Below are 24,180 nucleotides of genomic sequence, written 5' to 3'. Positions count from 1 at the left end.
TGGAAGAAAGACAAAAGGCTCTTACCAATTTTTAATGTACCTGCATTAATGGCATGAAATGCTGGTTCTCTGTGTGTAGCTTTTATAGAGATTGTTAACATCCACTCCTAAGGATGTCTCCCTGAAGTACCCACTGGCCCTTCATGATTCATCCTCTACTGCTGGAGGGATATTAATGAACAAAGAGGAGCTCCTATCAAAGATAAGTATTTTCTCCCTGCTGAAGAAAAAACCAGTTGGCTAATTGAATTCCTTGGAGTAGTTTTGTGCCTACTGCATATAACCATGCACCATTATCCAAAAGGGGAAAGGGCCTGAATGAGTTGATTCCCTTTAAAACAATGTCATTATTTCCAAGTACACTGTCTGAGCAAGCTAAACTCACTCCTTGAGGATCACAAGCCACGTACCATCTACTACATTAGTCCACATCAATAAGCCTGAAGATGCAGCTCAATACCCATATTTACTCATGTTAATATAACTTTGCTGTATTGCTTTTGTAAGAAGTGTTACTTACAATGTGTTTCATCTTGATTAATAACTGTTAGGAGGAATAATAGAGTTTAATCTATGATTTATATCCAAAAAAGATAATTTACAATTTAGGTAATAACAGATGGTTAAATCCAGGTCATGAATCATTCTGCAAAGGATAAATTTGAATGGACTTCCACTTCTAGTTGTGCTTTGTGAGAATTACTACTAAAATTGAATAATGGTTGAATTAACCATTGCAGACATTTTAATCCTTCTTTCTCTTTTTGCAAATGGACTGTCAGCAAGGGATGGGTTTTTATTATAATAAGGGAGTTACTACCATTTATAATACAAGAAAGTTGTTAACCCAAAGTGTTACTTAAAACACACTAATTTTACTGAGTGCTTTAATGGTGGAGAAGATATGCTGATAAATATTTTGATCGGCATTCATTGCTAGGAACTTTGGAAGTGTGAGACCGAGGTTATCGGCAGGGTTCCTGCTCAGTTTTTGTAGCAATCCCAGAGAGAGATCAAGAAATTCTGCCTGAGAAACTGTGCTTGAGATGATATTTCACCCAACAGACTCGATGGTTTGAAGAACAGCATCCAGTGTTCCTAACAGGATTCCTCCCACCCCAATCCTAGAGGAGGAGGTGTGAACCTAGCGTGCCCCCTTGCCCTCGGCAAACCCCGGCACCTCTGTGGAGATGCCCATGTCCCAGGTGTGACGGTGTCACTTGTGGACAGGCAGTGCCTCAGCACTGGGTGTGGCTGTGGGTTCTGCACGCTTCTGGGCCAAAGTGCACATAAATCCAAACAACAGAGAAGAACTTTTTGGTTTTCTTTATGAATCAAGTAATTGAAAAGGCATTCTTTTCATAAATCGCTTTTACTCTTTTATAATTTCTCTTGACAATAATTCTTGGTGAGTATGCAGATAACAACAACAAGGCAAGCTTAATATTCACTCAGACTTCATCAAATAGGTCATATAGTTTCATTTTACCCATTAAAATATTTTCATTTATAAAAATTAATCTAAATATAAATATTAACACTAAAGATTGAAATCACTTGATGACAAAATAATTCTTTGTGTGCTATAACATATGCTTTTATGATTTTTTTAAAACAGTAAATTATATCTTTGCACGTATTTGGCACGATAAACATTTGTAAAAATTCAAATGCCTTAGAGCAGGTGGGATATTTTTTTTAAGGTTTTTGTTTTTTTTTTGCAATGCCTACACAGTACACATTTGTCTGTCAAAGAAGACTGAATATTTTAACATTGTAACACGATAATAGTTGCTTTTCATGCCTCTTAAGGAAAACAACCTACTCCAAACTTTGTTGGCTTGTTTAAATCACACTAACAGAACAAAAAGCCAAAGATTTATTCTATTAAAATTAGTCATTTCTGTATTGATATTACATACACAATATTAGTTATTATTTATTAGACGAATATGCAGACCAACCACCATTAATGACATTTCATAACACACATACCTGCATAAACCAGAACCTGGGAATGTATTGTATACATACACGAGAACAGTCAATGGAGGAGGAAACTGAGTAACAAAAAAAAAATTACTAGGCATCCTACTCTGTTTAATCTCCTTTACTGGATTGCATATATAAATAAAATCTATTTGTTTTATATATATATTTATATATTAAACAGAGTGGGCCAAATTCTTCCCTCACATCTGTGCAAACCAATTTCAGAGAATTAGTATTGTGTGAGAGTAAAAGAAGGCCTAATTTCACCCAGAAATTTTCACCCAACACATTGGGTCAGATCTTGGGCAGATGGAAATTCTTTGAAGGGATGGAGTGACACTTACAAGTGGGAAGATGGTTTTATTTATTCCAAGGGTTCCTCACATGCAGCTGGACATCAGAGGACTGACAAGCTAGATGTCAAATGTGGATGGCGGATTTGCAACTGGCACTGTTTTTCCAATCAACCCATCCAGCCATTCCTTGTCTTCCCCACTCACGCCCCTAAATCCAGCCAGGAAAGTTGCCCTGTTTTGCTTGTATTTGCCCAACCACAGACATTTCATGGCCTGGTGTCCCAGGGAACTGCTTTCCTGCTGCATGGCAGGAAATATGTGTGGCACTCTCCTCATGGGTGTTCACTAGGAGCCCAGGGAAGGAAGGAATTCCCCTCCTTCCTGGCACTCACAGATCTTGAGAGAGCTCACCACTCCTTAATGCTGAGGGGGAACTTGCCAGCCCATGCCTTCTTTCATAACACATTTCACATCAACCCCATCTGCACTTGGGTACCTGCTCTGCAACTGCTGGGGAAGGTAAGGGATTCACTGGCTTCTCACCTCCTCTGACTACCTTCTTTGTATTCTTCAGAGCAAAAAATACCACAAATTTGCAATGTTCTCCCACAAAAGGGTAAGAGGGACACCCTGTAAGCAGCATCCTCCCTCCTGGGCATCTGCCAAAGGGCCTTGCAGTTTGACTCACCTGTTAAGGGTCTCAAGAAATGAAAGAAGGAATATTTCTATTCACAATCCAATTCAGAGCGGTCCAGTGGTAGAGGGGTGCATGTGGCACCAGCAACAGGCCCCAGCTATTCTCTGGGGACTCCAGACTAGTATAGGAACTGATGTCTGGGCTATATTTGCCTCCTTCTCAGAAACACCAGTGAATATCAGAAAGGAATCTCTTGTAAGCTGCAGCCACCCTACAACTACTAGTCAGTCAGCAGAAATCTCATCCCCAATGCTTTCACTTCCTTTTTCCAATATTAAAGGTTTGGACAGAATTTATTCTGAACTACAGCATGGCTGGTCACCACCAAGTGGACAACGCTGCCAAGAAGAATGACACATACGAAGGTGTTGGTTTCTTTAACAGTGTTCAGATGTTTCCAGACACTGGGATCATAACTCAGCAGACATCTGGTCCACATGTGTGGCCACCAGTTTCTGATTCAGCATGACACCCCTGCTGCCTAGAGCAGTATCCCTAGCTCTGGAGCTGGAACATTCAGTCTGAGAAATGTATTCTCAGTGAACAGAGAAGTCTTCCTCCTCCTACCAACCCTCCCAAGACTTCCACTGACTCCCTGGGGGCAGAGCGAGGTACACAGTTTCTCCTCTCCCTCCAAGCAGCTGAAAAGCAGCACACACTGCACAGAGTTGTTCTTATTGCTTGACAAGACAGATGCCCACATGAATAGTAAGAGGCCAGAAAATAAGGATCACAGGTCTGCTTTGGCAGATTAATTGGCCTATAATTATGATTGATTGAGTGTACAAAAACATACTGCAGTTTAAAGACAACATACTTTAGTACAATCGATAGGGAGAAAAAGTGCATCTTAAAATGTGGAGCCTTGCTTTTGAAACACAGCATCCTGTCTAGAGTCCTCTGAGAACTTTAAGGCAGAGTTTCCTATAGCAGACCACAATGCTGAAGACTTGGACAGCTTTCTCAGTGAGGTATCCAAATGCAGCCCTATAACTGAGGCTCTGTGGGTTCTTGAGGGTCCATTTTCAGCTGGACATACACAATGGCTGTTAAGAAAAGGCACTCAAGTGTACAGCCTTAGGCAGTGTGTTATTGGCAGTAGGGAAGTGTAAGTTTAGTACATCACAGCAGATCCTATAGCAGGTTCCTAGAACAGAAAGGGACAGGAAAGAAAAAACATGAGTGAAGGACTAAACAAGCCTGCTGAAGAACAGAGCCAGCCCTTCTCACATCCCCACATATTTCCCACATATCCTGTGGCAGACTGCTTTGGGACAGACAGCTTTTTTTCCTTATCCTGCTATGGCTGCTTTAGAAGAAATGACTGACAGCTGTTCTGGGTGTCCTGAGTGAAGCCTCTGTTCAAACCCTGTAGAGCCAATGTGTGACCTATCTACCCCTTAAATTCCACTTAGGTAACCTTTGAACATTTCTCAACAATTAGTGAAATTCAAGGTGACTTTCACCTGCCAAGTTACAATGTGCAGCAGGTTCTGTGAGGGTCTGTTTCAGAAGTCTGAAATGCAGGGGATGACAAATTTATTTATTCTTTAAAAAATAAGGGTAACACATTCCTGGAGACCTGGCAGCCAGGCTACATTATCACAGGCTGACATTCAGGAGCTGCTATTCTATGGTATATAATCAGACATCTTCCAGGACCCTGGTCATATTTGTTCCTCAAACTATCAAAAAAAAAAGATTTCTGAAGATGCTGAAATACAGCTGCCTACACAGATAGTGCTATCTCTTTATTTAACAGCTTTTAACAGAGTTTTGAAAACATTTGTTTACCATTAAGTCCTTGGCAGTGCTTTTTCTTTCTTTAGTTCTTTGTGTTAGAGATCCTTGAAGCATGAAGTTTCTGTTAAATGTTCTGACAGTGGTTACTGGAGAACTATCTATTTTTTCACCTGGGTAAAATACAGAAGGGGAGATTTTTCACGTAAGAGATTGAAGCAGATATAAAAATACTTCTGAAGAGTCACAGCTTCTAGAGAGATAAAACTTTCCCTAAGATGTATGAGGAAAGCTGGATTTAATTTAAATTAAAAACAGCAGGCTGTGGTACTCCAAATTTATTAAAGTTTGAGGCCATGTCAATCAGTGGAATTACAAAAGAAGAGTGCAGCGAACCAAGCCCTAGAATTGTCAGAGATAACACACGGCAGAGTTTAAAAAACCCCAATAAAAATCCACAAAAAATCATAAAAGAAAAAACCCACTTGATATTATAAAGACATTTCACAGCCATTGTCTGACATACCAGGAACATTGCTGAGCCACTTCATATGGACTGAAATCAGCAAATATAGACATTAAAGAAGTGGTGGGTTGTGGAGGGTGGCAGCTGGCTTTTGGTAAATAAAACACTATGACCATTTGGGTCTCACAAAGTAAACCCCAGCCACGCTGGAGCAGCAGCACCCCTCTTGCAGGTTCAAGTATTCAACATTTCTCAGCCTTCTGCCTTTGCTCTTGTTTACTTGTCACTGTCACAACTTTCACTGAAGAGAAAGTGGTGATGCTTTTTAATGTGACAAAGGGGTATTTTACATAATGCAAGTATGTGGAAAATGAGGAGGATGGGACAGTCTATTAGGCTTTCTCTGTTCATTTCATAACTTAAACTTTTCCCTACTTTGCTAACCTGTACATTATATTGAATCTTATAAAGAGCGTCTCTCTAATTCGTATAACAATTCAAGCGCACCTTTTATTGGTGGAGCTGGAAGTTTTCTCCTCTGCTGTCTTGATGTGTCTATTGTATGCATCTGTAAACAACACATATGCATTACTCAACTCCATTACAGAGAAAGAGGCAATATTTCCCCAATGTATTTTTGAACATAATGTTCTGGCACCTGGTTTGTTTGCTTTTGATCCCGTTTCCTTGTCAGGCGAACACAGGGAGCCACGTTCAAGCCTGCAACAGTGAGAGCTGATATTCTGCTCTCAATATCTGAAATCTTCAAAGAAAATAAAAGAGAGAGACAGACAGATGGGGAGGGGGGAAAAGAAGTTTTAAAATTACTGTGGATGCCACTACTAAAATATAACCCTCCCCCAGTAAAATCCTCTTTAATAAGAAAATATAAACAGATGGCTAACTTCTTCAGCAATTCTGACACTTTCCTGCATTCTTTAGTCCTGACATTAAAAGGGGCTTAATTTGTTAGTAAAGATGGAGTAAAAGAACAATCCAACCTACCTTGTGACTCCAAGGAAGAGACATTTTACTCCTTTTGAGGAAAAAAAGAAAGGAGCAGAGAAAACCTGCATCTGCTATCTCCCAATTACCTTTAGCTGCACAATCCCAAATACATTCAAGCTGTGTTTTTAAAAGGCTACATTCAAAGAATGACTTTGTGGGACACATTTCATAACTCAAAATTAATTTCATACACACGCAAAGTACATCCTCTGTCACAAAATCTAAACATTTGATCTTAAGTATTTATACTTCAAATGTATATGCATATTAAATACAAGCATGCATAAATGCAGGCACACACTATATAAAAATACTGAATGGAAAACAAATTGCCAGGGGAAAGTAGTCTGATATTGAGAGTAGTGGAAACAAGTGTTGACAAAGAGAAAGAAGAGTCAGGGAAGTCAGACACAGAACCCAGCTCCTGATTCATAATGACACCTGAAGCCACAGTTGGCTTCACTCTGCAGAAGATCTTCCACTGGCTTCCTTGCATAGCTTAGGCCTCTTTCCTTTTCCCTGTCACCCCCATTAACAGATTTACCCTAAGATAATGACCAAAGCCAACAAAACACCACTGCCAGTTTGCCAAGTAGTGCTGATGCCTTGAGAGGCCTCCTAGACACACAGACTAGGCAGGAGTAAGGGAATAAGGTAGGTATTTATTTGAAAGGCCTTCAAAGGTACCCTCTTGGGGCCAGAGGCTACTGCCAAGGTGGACGACAGGGCACGAGTTCTTCACACTTTTATAGGTTTGGTTCATTTGCATAGCAGGGTTAATTCTCCAATTAAAGCTTCAGTTTAATGATGTAATTCCCCTCAGCTTTCCCCCCTTAGAGGCTCTTTGGCTTCAGTTTAATGATGTAATTCCCCTCAGCTTTCCCCCCTTAGAGGCTCTTTGGTTTATAGTTTTTGGGCCTAGGATGGTCTGGGTGTCCTTGGAGAGCAGGCCCAGAGAGGCTTTCTTATGTCTACCTAGCATGAGAGAGCAGAAATTACCAGGCTACAAGAAACTTCAGAGTTACACACTAAGCAGTACAGAATTTGAAAAATATAAACGTTAAAACCTAAGGCATCAGTGCAACAATGCATTTCTGACATCAGAGACATGTCAGGTTCTCAGATCTTTGCTCAGTCCTGAGTTGAGCATGCTTCCACTGAGTAAAATCACCAGGTACTTCCCATTAAACCCTGACACAGGCAGGTCAGGGAGTCTTGCTGGGTACAGACTGGGCAGTGAGCTGAAAGCCATGTCAGCCCCTTGAGCTCTGGCAATATTATCTTGTTCAGCTTTTAGCACCAGATCACAATGTGCTCTGAGCCCCAGGCTTTCTGGAGCCCGCTAGAGTGGTGCTAGATCACAGTGCCCAAGATTCCTTGCCTTTGGCTCGGATATGTGCTCCTTAGCACCTAATCCCATGACAGGCATGCAAGCCCTAGGCTAGGTGCTTGGCTCAGCATTGGCCTTTGTTGGTAGAAAGCTGCCAACACTGGCATCTTTTGGGAAGTGCTTTACAAGTTGCTGATTAGATAAACTGTCTCAGACTCTATCTGCAGTCTGACCAGGGCCACACACATGACACAGAGCGCACCATGGGAGCTGCTTGGCAGCAAGGAGCAGTCCAGCATTAGTATTGCAGTAAGAGGCTGCTGCACTCCCATGTCCAAAACCAAGTTGAGGGAAGAAACAAACAGATACAGTACATCTGGCTGGGCTGAGCTACACAGCTCAGTTATGCTCTGCTCAGCTTGTGTGATGCTGTCAGCATCCTTCGATCATCAGACTACGGCACCACGAAAGAATATTCAAAGTGTGTACGCTGAGGTGGGTGTTAGGCAAGGCAGTGAAAAACCTGCAGATGGGGAGGAGCTGCTGTCCTCACCTGAAGCTCTGCATGATGAACCTGGGCAGCTGCTGTGGCCACCTGATCCTCCAGATCGGCCAGCTCAGATTCCTCAGTAACACTGTTGATCTTCCGTGCAGCATCTTCCAGGTTGGTCAGCTGTCCCTCCAGCCCATACACTGTGCTGGCTGTCAGGTACACCTGCAGGGCCAAGGCAGGGACAGGTGTCAGTGACTTCTGGTTTGTGGGCATGCAGGTTTGAGCAGACTGCATTTTCCATCATACCTGCAAACCTCCTGGCTTGCTAGCCCACCACGGGGAGATTTACCTGGCAGACAAAAGTTATGGGGAAATAATCGGAAAAACACACATCCACAAAGAGAAGGGACGAACGAGGTGGCTGCATTACAGATTTCATAGGTGCTACAAACCAGATTTGTTCCAGATTGATCGGCAAAGAAGAAAGTTGAAAAGTTGTCTTTTTTGTTACTGATGTTCAGTCGCATAAAGGGAAGTCAACAGATTATGCCTCATACAAATCTGTGTTTCTTTAAACCCACTTAAATGCCTTCTGGCAGTAAAAACTGCATGCATAACTGCTCAGCAGCAAATAGTTATTAACTTCCTATGGAGTAAATGTGCTTATATGTATAACGATTTTCCATCCCATCCTGCTCTCACCCAAATACACAACAGGCAAAACCTTCCCACCTCCTGGGCCTTTGAGTGAACGTGTGGAGGATCAACAGGCTTATTTGGGCTACATAAGAGGGAATTACTGATGTTGTAATTCAGAGTTCTTCCCTAAAAATGAAGAACTCTTACTATTTTGGCCCACCTCTGGTATCTATAAATACAGCTAAAGGTTTCATTTCCCATTCAGATCCTCAGAGCAGTAATTAGTGATACATTGTGTTTTATTGTTTCTTTTATTTCACAAAACACCCTAAGGTACACGGCTGGATGGAGGTCGCTGGTTTACAGAAAAGGGTAATTTTCAAGCATTAGCTTTTGACATTTGTGCTTAAAAGTGTGCAGAACCACATGAAAATGCTGCACTTTGCCTATTTACTTGTTAGCCAAGAGACTTGTTTCCATGAGGCTGGTAACAACACAGTGGCAATGAAATATATATTCTGATTTCCCCATTGTAATAGCAGTAAACACCATGTTGCTACAAACCCAGCATGAATTAAACATGGCTGTGGCTGACGCCATGGTTCACGGGGCAAGCAAACAGGATCTGAAGCACATCCTTGAGCCAACACCTTCATTTTATACGTCTTCCACTCCAGTCATTATATCTGCCCACAATTCCTGGATCATTCAGTTCTTTGACATAAGAGGTATTAAAATAATTTATGGCAATATTCTGACTTTATGGATCAAAATGGTGGAGAATGACCAAATCAAAATGTGTTTACTTTTTATTATTTTTCTACTTCATTAGTGTTTCTTAACTGCTTGCAATAGTTTTCTTTTTTCTCTGCGTCAGTTGTAGATAGGTTTTTTTCATGATTGTGACTTTGCTAAGAAACAAAATCACTACATCTATACAAATTGCATCTTGTACGAACACATTCTAACTGCAGGCATGAAATCTTTGAAAAACATACCTAGAAGAAGTAAGTGATCTGTTGTAACATCTTTGCTGAAGTACCTGGAGACACAGGTGGTCCGTAAAGTTAACATGATGATTTAAATAGAAATGCTCCTGTTTTTGTGGGGTTTAATTATTCCTTCCATTTGTTTAAATGATACATCTTTTAAGTATGACATACCACAGCCAGTTCAGATTAAAAGGTGATTTTTTTTAGATTTCCCTGTCACATCTAAAAGCTTAGAAAAAGAGGAAATAGGACATTTTGAACAGAAGCATCTTTAGAAAGTTAAAGAAAAGATGCATTTAAGTGCTGTGGCAAAAAACTGCACAGTAAGATGTCCTTTTAAAGAGGTGAAAAACAAATTTCAAGAAAATGGGACATAAAAAAATGTGAGAAAGGAAGTTCATCAATTTTTCCATAACTCAATCAGCCCCTACATTTGTGAAATGTTAATGAACATTTTCCAGCTGGATCTGAAGAAAATATTTTTCTAAAGAATATTCTCTTTACCTGAACAATTGTTACACTTCCAAACAGCAATGGTGTCCTTGCAGGCCTCCCCTAAATGATGGCCTTATTCATACATTCACATTTAGATTGTGGAGACTTATTTGACCATCATTTAGATATGTACAGCTTCCACAAAACCCCAACATTTTGCTGTTACAGATGGCCCTACATTCTCCACACTGCTGCATGCACAGTCCTCAAAAGGCTAGAGATAGCAAAAATGAACAAAGTGTTTATAAACACCCAGATCCTCTTGCAGAAGCTGCTGCAAAGAGCCTGTGGTTCATGTAAATATGGCCCCAACTCCAATGGGAAAAGTTATAGTTTCCTGGATTTCTTTACCAGGGACTGAAATGTTGAAATCTTAAAACTGTGAAATTTTTGCCACCTACTTCATGTCCTGTGACAGAGGAACAGAGAAAGATATACTGTGAGGACACAGCAAGGCTGAGCTGGGTATCTTGTGAATTCTGCAGAGAACTGGGAGAAGCTAAACCAGAGATGCTGCAGTGAGGGCGATGACAAAGCAAGAAATGCTCTGCCTCTGTGCCCAGTGTCTGCTCAGTGAGAAATGCTTGGCCCAAATGAATGACTGGAGGCCACAGCACCGCAGATGCCAAAGCTCCACACTGCTGGGAGGGGTTAGAAGAGTGCAGCTGGGGAAAAAAAAACATGCACCTTAGGTAATTTACAACACAGTTCTCCAAAAAAAATCCAGTGGGAGTAGATTTCCCCAAATTGCTCTCTGTCTTGCAGAATTTCTTAGTTCTTCTGAAGATGTGGTCCAGCCTGGACTTGGATTTTTATTCCATATTCATTCTCCTACCAGATGAATTCTGTGGTGTTTGGAGCTAGAACACTTTAGTATTTCTTGAAAGTCTGGTGCCAGGACTGGCTTTTAGTGCCATAGAGTATCTTCCACTCAGTTCTTAGCCTGGAGCTGCTGTGGAAATGTGTTTTTGTGGAGGAAACTGATTTTATCTCCTAAGAGGAGATTCTGTCTGTAAATTTTCTGGGGCTAAAGGAAAACAGGATTTGTTTTCTTGAATTGATCAGGATGTTATAATGGGACAGTGCAGATTCCTATGAGATCTTTAAGAGCTCCTAATGAAGGGACAGATCACTGAAATGTAATCACTTAAATGTGGAAGGAAGAGAAAATCGAAAGTTTCAAGTGCACCAACTCCATTAAGTGGATTCACAAAAATTTCCAATGGGTAGTGACTTCCCTCTATGATTCAGCATTGTACTTTCTCCTGCAGATGACAGGTACTCATGAAAAAAGACAGATGATTTGGACATGGACAAACAAATGTTTGTTTAATTCAGATTCTCCAGCCTGCTCTTTCTAGCAGTGCAGGAGGCGGCTCCAGCTCCCTGGGTGCTCAGCACAGTATACTGGGGATGTGTGGGGGGAGGAAGAGCTTCTCCACTTCTCTGTGTGACTGGGAACATGCTTTCCCCACCTGCCCTTGTAGTGATGAGGCTGTGCTGAGACTGGGAGATGTGTGGTTTCAGCCAGGCATGGCGTAGCCACACAGCCACAAGGGTTTGGAGGGCATAAGCGAGCTTTTGAGATAGAGTTTCTAAATTTAGTTGTAAACCCCAAAGCATCCAGCTCCCCCTCCCCTCAATATTTTAAAGTACATACAAAAACCCCCCACCAACACAGCTAAGCACTGCTGAAACACGATTTTTTCTTCTGTTTGTGTATTTGTTTAAAAACACCAAATTAATTTTGAACATCCACTGATGCTGCCCATGTGCTTTCCCTTTTGAGTTGGTGCACACGCACAGGGGCGCTCACTCACACATGTGACTCTTTCACATACTGACTCATGTCCTTACATTTTCTTCCAGGGTGGTGAGCTGCTCATCGAGTCTGACAGGATCTGTGCCCAGCGGGAGGGTTCCTCTCCCTCTGTCCTGACTGTCATCTGGGAAATCGCAGGCATCGGTGGATTCTGCTATCAGTTCTTCAGTGGCATTGATGACTTTCAGGACTTCTGTAGATATGTTGCAGAGAGAGACAGCAGAGTACTTCTATTTTGTTACAAGAACAGAGAAAACAACAGCATTAAATTAGCACAGAGGAGTAAGATATAAATCACCTTCTACTACCCACAGCTTCAGCCATGCTAAAACCATATCCATGGCTATGTGCTGCAAACAGACCATGGCGAGAACCAAGTAATGGCTTGGAGTTTACTTATCTTTTCCTCCCTCCCCTTTCCACATACCCACAGTGCTACAGCGTGCAGAATAACATACACATGCAATTCTTCTACAACACAATTCTACTGGAGGTATGGTCCAAATCTTATCCAAAAGGAGCACACAGATATCCAGTTTTAAACTCTAAGTGAGCTACATAAAGCTGATTTTGCAGGAGTGTTTTAAACATGTTTTAAAACACAATTTTCCTTTTTGGATACTGGCAAAGAGATGTGCAATCATCTATGTCTGTATCCACAGGAGCCATTTCATTGCAGATGCAAACATGGGAAAGCAATCTTCAGCAGGCCTGTAAGGATAGCATTTTACTAAAATGCTTACTATGGATTAAATGATCACCCCAAATAAAAAAAAGATTGAGCTGTAAGTGTGCAAACATTCATATCCTTTTATTTTAAATTTCAGTTTACCTATTTTTTTAATATGGACTAAATTATATCGGATACCAAGGAAAAGCATGCAGTTTTATCAACTTTTTAAAAACAACTGAAAACCTTTTTAGCAGTATTCCTTACTTTTAATTTGTAATTAACTGTCCTGATTCTTATGATTCTCACATAGCTTTAAGCTTCAGGACAACTCCTCTGATGGAGGAATAAAATTTCACCTGATGTACCTTCAAGCACCAAGCTCAACATCCAAACTATACAGCTTGAAGATTGAACCAAAGCTTGTTTAAGCCAATAAAAATGCTGTCACTAAATATATATGCAATACCTTTAATGTTGCTTTGCCTAAAAGAAAGTGTGAAAAATTTTAGACCAAAATTTAATTCATTCCTCAAATCTGCAAATACTTATGCATGTGAATTAGGGGCTCACCTGTCTGTAAATATTCTCACAAACAAAATATCTGTGGATCAATACTGAGGAAACGGACAGTCTTTGGATTCTATACAGTAAATTCTATGGTACAGAGGAGTATAACATTGAAAATGTCTAAAGGCAGGATATAGAAGAAATACTGTTCTTTTGATTCCCACAAATTCTGATGGGTTAACTGGAAACCTACTTCCATTATCTCTTTCCTTTAATCAGATGTCCATTCTTAAGTTGGATAAGACTTTTACTGAAAAGCTACATTTTTAGCAATACGTATTCAATTGTTGTGTATCAATACATTAAGGCATCTTTAGCACTGTTACTCCTCTGAATTACAAGAAATAATTAGAATGAGAGATTCAAGAGAAGAAGAACAAAGCAAATACAGTATGCTGCAGCACTCAGATCTTTAGCTTGTTAGGACAGCCAACACAGCCCCAAACAAGCAGGCCTGGGACTCTCTTACTGAGAACAAATACTTGAACCCCATCAATAGCCTACTGTTTTTTTCCATTTATTTTCACAAGTGCCAATTAGGTTAAAAACAGATCAATAATTTTATAGGAAAGAAGAGACAAATCAATGCTACTTTCTTTTATTATTTGCTTCCACAAGTACCTAGTCCTTATATTCTGTGAGTAGTGAACAAAAAAGGATGAAGGCTAGACACTACATATTCTTCATCATATTCACTGATGTATGTTCTCCATTTCAAGAACTGTAACTTTAGTGTCATTATTTCTTAAGGTTTTTTTATTATCCTTTGTAGTTAATGATGAATTTCAAAAAAAGATTAAATTGAACTAGAAAAAGTTATTTTTATACCACAATAGGAGAATCCATATTGGCATTTTTCACAGACCAATTACTATAAAATCATTCTTCTGTTTTCCAGGTAAAGTGGTCTGTGATCTGAAATCTTTGTGAAATCAAGATTTTGAGTGAAAAATACCCTAGCTTCTTAATAGGTAATGGCTAGGGGAAAAGAAGTTCAACAGGAAAGAATAGAATAGAATAGAATAGAATAGAATAGAATAGAATAGAATAGAATAGAATATATTTTCATTTGGAAGATGGTGAATGATCACCTAGTCCAGCTACCTGACTAGTTCAGGGATGACCAAAAGTTGAAGCATGTTGTAAAGGACATTGTCCAAATGGCTCTTACACACTGACAGGGTTGGGCATTGACCACCTCTCTAGGAAGCCAATGTTTGAGCAACCCCACAGCAAAGGAATGCTTCCTAATGTCCAATCTAATCCTCCATATGTGCAGAAATGGGATTTGTAAAAAACTGGATACTCAGTTAATGGTTTTCCATATGTTTTACCCTCCTTCTGAGCAACTGTCAAACACTGTTAACAAACAGCTCACGTTCCAAAATGGTCAGTTTGCAAATATAGTGAGGTGCTCTAGATATAATTGTTTAAAGTGCAATGGGAAAAGCTCAAAATAAATTAAAAAAAAATAATAAAAGAAGAAAGTGTGTTGCAGGGCTTTTGTGCTTCACGAACCTCTCCCCTCCCCAGCCACCCATGTCAAACTTAGGATTTACAAGATCATATAAAAATCACCTAAAATTCACAGACACACACACATCAAGATCACCCTGGTAGGTGGATTTCAAATTGCTCTAAACACCTCTTGGTTGCCTTATTTATCTCGCCCTTGCCAAAAAGTCATTGTTTACACCTCTAAGTGATTCACAGAGACAGCTGTTATGCCGTGACACAGGCTCTGTCTTGTCAAGTGAGTCAAAGAACTAATATGGATGTGGTAGATGTCTGATACAAATATCTCGCACAGGAAAGCTAAGTGCTACCATTCTTCTTGAAACCCTGGGATGCATCCTGATTTCAACTGTGCTACCCTACTTCTGAATCAACACCACTGCTCCCAAATCAAATCCATGCAGCAGACCCAAGTATGAGTGTTTCTACTAGTTATGAGAACCTTATTTTTTACTGAATTTAAGACTAAGCGTTTAATGGAATGAGGAAAACATGCATTTATCCTTTTTATGGTAATTAATATCCATGGTCACAAATATGTTAAAGACACAGTCAAAAGAACATGCTTGATTTCTCTGAGTTCTTTGTGGTTAAGTCTTAACACCAATGAAATGCTAAAAATGTGCATGTATACAAGCATACACACATACATGTATGCACTGAATATAACAAATATCCTGTAAAACTTCTTAACTGTCATTTCTGTTTGTCAGATGGAAAGTATTCCTGTTTTGAGAAGATTATCTTTCAGTGGTCTAAGGTATGTCTTACTGACTGTTAGCCACTTCCCTGTCCTTCTGCTGTCTCTCTTTCCTTTCCCTGTTGATGCTGACAATATTTCTTGTGTTGTTTAACTCAAGCATGCTACACTTGGAAGGTGCTTTATAGACCATTATTTGCATTCTTGCACAAGTAACAGAAGGAAAACAGGATGATAAAACTGAAGCAGTATTAAGTATCCAAACTGCTTAGAGCAGGTGAGCTTCAAGTCTTTGTATGCATCCCAGCAGCTTGTGACATTTTCACATCCTTTCCTTTTCATGAACATTATTGCTTTTATTTTTGATGCTCTTAAAGTAGTTAAGTTCTCTATCCCTAGCACTATTTTTTTCTGCCCATCATACTCAGCCATTAGTGTTTTCTTTTTTTCTGCCACTATGATGTCATTAGGCTCTTTTAAACTGGCATGGGAGGGGTGACATGCAATTCAACAGAGAACAGTGACATCAACAGCTAGATCAAGAAGTAGAGCAAGAACACCTTTCCATCACGAGCAGTCCTGGCAGTATTGACCACATCCTTGATGACTTGTGGTGCAGTCATTTTTAGCTCCAGTGTCAAGGTGTTATATCATGCACTGCGTCACAGTCGATATCTCTCAGTTTTTTGTAGGGAGTTAAGGGGAGCAGGGGAGAAAATAAGTTTTGCTTTTCCACTGATTAACTCATCCTGTCAGGGTAACCTGACTGAATCCAAGCTGGGTGAAAACAAAAGCAAACCCCAAACCCATCTCCCTCATCTCCCCACCCTATGGGAGTCCACTGTAGAGTTTTGAGAAGGCCCTGAAAAGCCCAACAAAAACCCTTCCCAGGCCAGCAAAATCCCAGTCACAGTGTGGGAAGAAAAGAGCCATCAATGCCCAACTATCTGTGACAGTCATTGACCCTGACCTTCAAAAGATCTTCGGCCCAAAAGTGAGCCCTAACCACTCATTACCATGAAGACTGTGGGGGAAAAAAAAAGGCTAAATTTGGCTGTTTGATGGCAGATAAGTGTACTATGATAAACTGTGATATTAAGGAATTACTCTTCTGTTCAAGTTTAAGACTTCCTGCCTAGACCTTTAACATCACTATCTTCATTTATGGGCATTCCTTTAGGAAAAAAACCCAACAAAATTATCTTACAGACTGAGAGTTATTATTCTACTGATAGTCTCCAAAGTATAACACAGAGAAATAAAGTCTCTCTTTTTGACTGTGCTAAATATTACATTTTTACTAATTCAATCCATTGTCCTAATATAGTTACCAATGTTATGCCTATTAATTTTTAATGCCTTATTTCTAGAGGCAAGTTGCCTATAATCATGAGAAAGGAAGTGATTTTCCAAGAGGCAAAATATTATAGTCTAAGTTGGAAATTAAAATATTTACATCTTAAAATTCACGCAGGATTCTGATCTACACTGGACACAGACTGGTGACATTACACAACTGGAAGAATACTTTTTCTTTAAAGTCACCATTGATATTTTTACTAAATAAAATCAAGGTAATTAAAAGATGATTAAAACTCATAGGACAGAATTAAGAGCAAGGAAAAAAGAAAAAGTTGAGAGGAGAAGTGTCTTGCTAATCTGACACAAAAAAAGTGATTCTGATTTTATGACTGAGAATGATGTATGACATACTAAAAAAAGCAGGTATTTTAAAATACAAGATAAGCATATATTTGCTTGGGGAATATAATGAAAATCTTTTTAAATATGTGATCCTCATAAGCTGAGACTCAAATAGCACAGAATATGAAACCTCTTTCCACCTAGAAGAATGATAAGCAACAGTCAGTAACATCAAAGTGAGAAAATATCTACTTACTGTACAAACTCAGCAATGAATTAAGGGTTTTGGTTATTTTTTAAATTGAGAACTTAGAAAGATTTTTGAAGACCACTATGGTCAGAAAACTTCCTTCCAAATTTCATAATAGAGGTGAGTACATGAGAATAGCAAGATCATACACCTTATCTTTGTCTTCTGTTCTTCTTTACTGATAAAACCAAATTTTCACCACAAGGCCAAACAAGGGAGCCAGTCTGCTCCAAGTGTTAACTGTGATTATAAAAGAATTTTCTGCACTGATTACTGATTGTGGCCAGAAGGTATGATTTTTCAGGCCTGATATTTCCAGGAAAACGTTCTGAGTTTGAGAATGTTGGTTGGGAAATGTGGAAACCCTCAATATCATGTTATGGCATCTCTTACTACATAAGAGATGTAAGAAGACACAAACAAAACAAAGCTTTCTCACCTGCTGCAATACAGTGGATAAAAACTGCAGCTTTAAATGAAGATCAAAAGCCTTTTGTTTTTCCTAGATAGTGGGAAGCAGTTAAATAAAAAGGCAGAAAAGTTATATTGACAGCTATAGAGGTTAACATTTATATAGGTTCAGACTTAATGGAAGTTTAGGATAAACAGCAAGGATAAAGAAACTACCAAGATTAAAATGCCATAAAATTTAGATTTTACATTTATTACTAAAACATTTAAAATAAAGCAATGCCTAATTTATTTTTATTTTTGGGATTTAGACTAACAGACCCCATTGAGACAGATATTGCAAATCACATACAATTTTTTATAAAATGAAATAGAGGGAAAATACTATTTCTACCATCACAAGAAGTGTCACTAGGAATGGAAAAATACTTTTGCAGTGGTGTTAAGAAGAAGAAAAGCCATCTAGCTTCACTTTTGGAGTGTATATGGCTGCAATTTGGACACATTTACCAAAGAGTCTGCACCTCGCTTATGCCACAGTCAGATGCCCACGTAGGAAACACCTGGGCTAAGTTAAGTAAGATGTCGTATGCCAAATCACTTCCTACTGTTTACTGCTATCCCTCTCCTGGCCTCACTGTCCCAAAACAAACAAGTAAAACCCTTCATAGTACAAGTCTCCAGTGACCAGCCACTAGGCTTACAGTAATCCCCCTAATTTCCTTAGGCCTGTTTAAACTGGCTGGTTTTGCCTGGAAGTAATGACAAAACCACAGGTGCCCTGTTGGCTGTGCTGTGACAGAAGTATCTTCCAGCTGAGGAGCAGCATTTCCTTGAAACTCTTCCAGCTAGATCTGAAAGAGCTCAGTTTTCACTGCCAAGTCTCTGGGCAGCTTACAAAAGAAGACAAAATAGTTATAAAAATTAGTCTATTTTCCCACCATTTTGTTCCAGCAGCTTACACTAAAATTCACTGATTTTCTGCAACTGTACCTGTAAAATGGCTTGGACATTTTCTCCCTAAGTAAATAAATCTTTGGTGAGGAGAGAACTGAAGGAGATCCCCCTTGCATGCACACTGGGCAGAGCTGGCTTGCATGTAAGTGTCAAAACTGAGACTATGAGAAAAAAAGCTGTTTACAAAGATGCTGCATTCCCATGTGAAGCCAGCTGAAGTGTCACCTCTTCTGCACTTCACCAGTAGATCTAACAGGGCTTTGATTCAGTTGCTTAAACACAGGTAGACAAAGTGCATTTTGAAACAGCTTGAAGTATGTGAGGATTTTGAAACAACCCTGACAGATATAACATGGACCTGGGAGATTCACGTTTCTTTTGGACTAGCAGCCTAAGGCCCTGTGGGACACTCTAAGATATCTCAGATGGTCTATCTACATCCATATTTATGCAACTCTATTGACCCCAGAAAGGAGGTACAAAAACAACACTGCTCACTTTTGAAAACTTTGAAAAATAAATGTTTATGGTCTTGATGCTTCAAACAGAAGACTCAGATTTTGACAAAACAAACAGGATCAAGACTGATTAATAGCAAATACATAGTAAAAATACCTTGAATGGGAATTTTCTCCAGCAAACCACTTAAACCTCAGTTTAAAACTGAACATATACTTGACTGCTTTGTTAAATTGAGAACTTAAAACTTTGGATCCATTAGCCCAATGTGAAGATTATTGTTTTATATCTCTTTTCACCTTCCCTCAACAAAATCTCTTTTTCTCTGCTGTCATTCAAAATCCTCTGCATAGAATATCTGCAGTTCATAAACCTTAAAGATCACTTTTTACAATGCTGCTGACATTAGGTTTTCAATCCTGGACTTTGGGAGACTGCCCAGATTAATTAACAGAATCTTAAAATCAATGATCCATGAAAACACAAAAATTAGTCTGAGCATCTTGCACACAAAAATGTGAAACAACAGACACACAAATATCTTCCAAGCTGTTAACCCAGGAAGATGCCATTGTACTACACTGTTCAGCATTACTACCATAATGGCAGCAATGTAGCAAAACTACTGCGCTTATGCTGTTTTCTTGCCCAAGTGATCCACGTGGTTCTGAGTCCTTTAGAAACTTTTACTCAGAGACTTCTAAAGCTTTTAGGCATATGAAGCTGGATGGCACTTTCCTATTAACCCCAGCCTGAACCAACACACCAGCCAAAATACCCAGGAGTTCAGGCAGTTGCAAGATAATGATCACAAAAACTATGACATCATCTTCTGTGAGGACAGTGCCTGCACCAGCACAAATGCCCACAGAAGCCCAGCCACCAGAAGACACAGGCTCACTCTTGGTATTACAGCACTGCTGTTTCAGCATCCCAGCCATCCCTGCCGAGATGCTTCAGGAGGTCTGTGATACACAGGAGGGATTCACTGACCCCGTCAATGAACTGTCCAATGCCATTGTCCAGCTCCATCAAGGCTGTCAGCAGATGTCTCTCCAGTGACTGAGTCCAGTGAGCTCCATGCTTGCCTGACCTCCTTTACTGAGCCCTTACTGGCCACCCCCTCCAAGGCCAGCCCTGAGCACAGCCACGAGCATACACACATCAGGGAGCTGGCTCTCTCTTCTGCAGTAACATGCACCCATGGCTACTCCTCTTGCTAAAAAAAGAGGCCAGGCAGATTTTCTAACAAGTGTCAATCTCATTATACCAGTAGTTGAACAGTGCTAATTTACCTGGTGAAAAAGTAAGATGTAATCTCTTGAAACAAATAATACAAGCCTCTGGCAAAAATCCACATAAAAATGTTACTTGTAGTACATACTTTCCCCAAAATAAAGCTTTATAAAACTTAAGAAGAATAAAATTATTCCAGAGGATGGAAGCATAAATATTTAATGAAAAGATTATTTATGCTGTTATTCATACTGTCAAGAGACTGGGGAGGTTTCACTTAGGAAACAGGATCCTGCTGTGCTACTTAACAAACTCACTTAGAGGTTGTCATTCAGAAAAGAGCTACTGTGTCACGTAATGTCAACAGACAACAGCAGAATTTAAACAGTTACTAAGCCTTGGTTGTAAGAGCCTCTGAGCAGAAGTAAATGCATAAAGGGATTTAAAGAAATTCCTTAAGCACACAGCACATTGCATCAAACTAATGCAAAGAGAAGAGAAACTCCACGTTACTATGGAAGTTTAACTTGCTCATTTGTATATCTTAAGCAAGTTGTAGTACTAAGTAGAAGGAGGAAAAAAAAACCACAAGTAAGGTTTTAACAACTATTTCAGTTTTTATGCTCTGTGGGCAATTTGAAAAAATGGCAGGGGCTAATCTGTTTTTTAACATAATCTCTATAGTTTCTGATAAAGTGGTCACAGAGATAGACTGCATTCAAAATGCAGCCTGCCAAAATCGTCTTCTGGAATGTAATTCTGGCATATACCATGAAATAAAGACCCAGTCAATTTATCTTCATGAAAGCATTAAAAGAGAAGGAGAATGGACAGAGGAGAGTATGAAGTAAATACATCCCATTCATCATGCTTGCCACTCTCAGTATCAGTACCAGTGAGATACTTCCGAGGGAATTTACATTTTGCCTTTTTCTTTAGGCATTCATTTAGGGTTTGGGGAGTAAAGCAAAAACTAAACAACCAATCAAAAAAAAAAAAAGAGCAAGACAGAAAGAATTGTGCAAATCATTGTGCTAGTACAAGATGTTTCACTAAGGCAACAATTGCACAATTTGAGTTTTGGTTTGTTCACACCTGAAGTTTAGAGGGGCTGAAGGCCAACTCTACCCTCAATGTGGCTTTTGGTGCAAACCATGGCCTTTCACGGTGCAGCTAAGACAAATGGACTTTTCAGGGCTCTGCATACACCCAAAAGACCACGAACTACTTCTGCAGCTTAATAAGCACAAAACATTTTCCATAAAAACAAGTCTGCTACAGGATTATGTTTGTTTTAAAATGAGAGCTGTGAATCTCCACAAGACCATTTCAGGCAATCACAAACTGAGTGATAATGAAAATGAGGGTGCTGAAAATCTAAGATGATTTAAGTTCAAATCACAAAATTAACTCATGTTAATTAATACCCACCTAAATCCTCAGGTATCCCAGATGAACTAAATAATTAACATAAAGGTTGTCATATTCAAACTTGCATCTTGAAGGCTGACATACCACTCAAAAGCTCGGTTTGAAGTTGAGAACTGAGAATCATAAATGCCAAACAACTTCAGCTAATTCTCCATTAAAGATAATTTTTACCACTGCTTCAGATCTTAATATACTAAATACCCTTTTAAAAGCATCAGCTCAACATCTGATTACATGAGATTCCCAGTTGCCATTAAAAAGAGAATTCCAAGTTTTTAAAGGTACAGACAGGTGAAGGTCAGATTTTCATAAACATTAGGTACTTAATTTCCAGTAATTCAAAAACAATATATGTTTTTTTTAAGTCTTATTCCATGATCAGGTGTACGAGAACAAAAAATTCCCAGCAATTTAAAGTTGATAAAGTGTTCCAGAATAAACTTATGAGAACAGAAGATTAAAGGCTAACAAAGACAAGCAGTGTGGCTAAAATATAAGCAAGATGGCTAAGATGCAGTATTTATGTTCAGGAACAAAAAGCAGAATCTAGGCACTCCAGCTCTCATTTTAATGGTGCAGAATTAATGCTTCTGTATATTTAATTTGGAATATGATGCCCAGGTCAGGAGGCTGACTCTGACCAATAAAGTTGAGTGCTAGTCTGAAAGATCTGTAAATCCCTACAAGTGCATTCTCCAATAATCAGGCTATTTAAAGAGACAGCATACTGGGACTTATAGCTTTGAAGGTATCTAAAATTACTGGCTGCCTGAAAATAGGTTTTCTATGCCCGTCTTTCACATGCCATCCTAAAGTTAGTGCATATTTTATGAGTTTAGGTGTCTTCATATTTTAGACTGCCACAGCCACAGCTGGGGTTACACACTGTCATCTTCAGTATTTCCTTGTAAGATGTTGGCCAGCCAGTTTTCCAGAGAGAAGGCACATGTCAGAAGATTTTAAAGTACCTCTAAGGACAACTGTCAAGAATAAGAATGAGAACAGCATGCTTGTTTCTCCACAGCTGGAGAAGGTTCCCCTGCCAATTCTGTTGAAGTCTAGACCATGAAGAGTACTGGAATATTCTGTTTTCTTTATTATAGACAAGAAGATTATATACTATGACCATTAATGATGAGCACTTTTTATCCAAACCAAATAAAGGATTAGGAACTCCAAGCATTCCCTTTTTGCTGAACATGGTAAGCCCCTTCTTTTTTTAAACTTTAGATAATTTTACTGAGGAAAAAAACATTAATCTTTGCTTTATTTTAAATAACTGACATACAAATGTTAAAGAAATAACACAAATAGGAGAGGAAAAAACAACCAATATTACTTTGTAGAGGCATGCAGATGAATAAATACACCAACAACATACATTCACCATTTTCTGTGCTCAGTTCTCTATATAGGAGCATTTCAGAAAGTCCTCTTTACACCCTTTAATTCTGGATTTCAATTGCATAATGTTATAACCCCAGCTAGGCCATATATGCTGCTGAATTATGTGATATTGCTGTTTTGTCTTTACAAACCAGAGAAAAACAAATTAAATGCTGCTAACAAGCACTGACAATAAAGCCTTCATGTGATTTCTTTGGAAAGGTTGTGTGTACATCACGGAGGTATTTGCATACGTGATAACAGAGGTACTTATACTCCTGTGTAGTCCATGGCTAAATAACTCCGAATCAGAGAGTCACAGGCTCATTGTATTTGAAAAGGACCTCTGGGGATCACCTAGTCTAACACTTCTGCTCAAAGCACAGTCAACTAGACCAGGGCCATGTCCAGTCAGATTTTGATTATATCCAAGGACATAGACTGTACAATCTTTCTGGAAAACCTATTCCAGTATTTAAGCACCATCACAGTGGAAAAAGCTTTTCATTTCGATGTAATTCTTTGTATTTCAGTTTGCACCCACTGCTTCCATTCCTGTCAGTGGAAAGAGTTCTATTCCCACTTTATTTTCCACATTAAACACTCCTCACTCTTCCCCATCAGATATTTAAAGACAGTGAAGAGATTTTCCCAAGCCTTCTCTTCTTTTCTTGGATAGACAATGCCAGCTCTCTCCTATGACAGATGTCCCAGTTTTTTAATCATCTCTGTGGCCCTTCACTGGACTCACTTCAGTGTGTCCATGGGTCCCTTGTACTGGGAAGCCCAGACGAGGACACAGCAATCCAGAAATGGCCTCACCAATATTGAATAGAGTTGCATGAGTTAATAGTTTCCCAGGTGCAAGACTTCGTGTTTCCCTTTGCATTTGACTGCTAGAAGCCTTTTTAAAGCCAAAATAAACAATATTTGTAGCTCTGAATGTCTCAGATTGCCATGATCTTTCAAAGATGAACCTCA

The 24,180-nt window shown here is 39.4% G+C and overlaps 1 protein-coding gene across 9 annotated transcripts in view; it reads right to left on the bottom strand.

The window, feature by feature from the left end:
- Nucleotides 1–1,326: 1,326 nt before the first annotated feature.
- Nucleotides 1,327–24,180, bottom strand: part of MYRIP (myosin VIIA and Rab interacting protein) — a 208,528-nt gene continuing 185,674 nt past the window's right edge. For 8 of the 9 annotated variants that reach the window (XM_069007502.1, XM_069007504.1, XM_069007503.1 and 5 more), the window contains 6 exons: nucleotides 12,006–12,200; nucleotides 8,083–8,244; nucleotides 5,850–5,954; nucleotides 5,699–5,759; nucleotides 4,780–4,898; nucleotides 1,327–4,132 (listed from right to left, as the gene is read on the bottom strand). In XM_069007502.1, coding sequence (XP_068863603.1) covers nucleotides 4,100–4,132; nucleotides 4,780–4,898; nucleotides 5,699–5,759; nucleotides 5,850–5,954; nucleotides 8,083–8,244; nucleotides 12,006–12,200 — 675 coding nt within the window. In that variant the 3' untranslated portion in view covers nucleotides 1,327–4,099. The remainder of the gene's footprint in view (nucleotides 4,133–4,779; nucleotides 4,899–5,698; nucleotides 5,760–5,849; nucleotides 5,955–8,082; nucleotides 8,245–12,005; nucleotides 12,201–24,180) is intronic. The other variant, XM_069007505.1, reaches the window with a different exon arrangement.

The sequence above is a fragment of the Aphelocoma coerulescens genome, chromosome 2, assembly GCF_041296385.1.
Source record: "Aphelocoma coerulescens isolate FSJ_1873_10779 chromosome 2, UR_Acoe_1.0, whole genome shotgun sequence".
NCBI lineage: Eukaryota > Metazoa > Chordata > Aves > Passeriformes > Corvidae > Aphelocoma > Aphelocoma coerulescens.
This window is presented reverse-complemented; position numbering and strand designations above follow the sequence as displayed.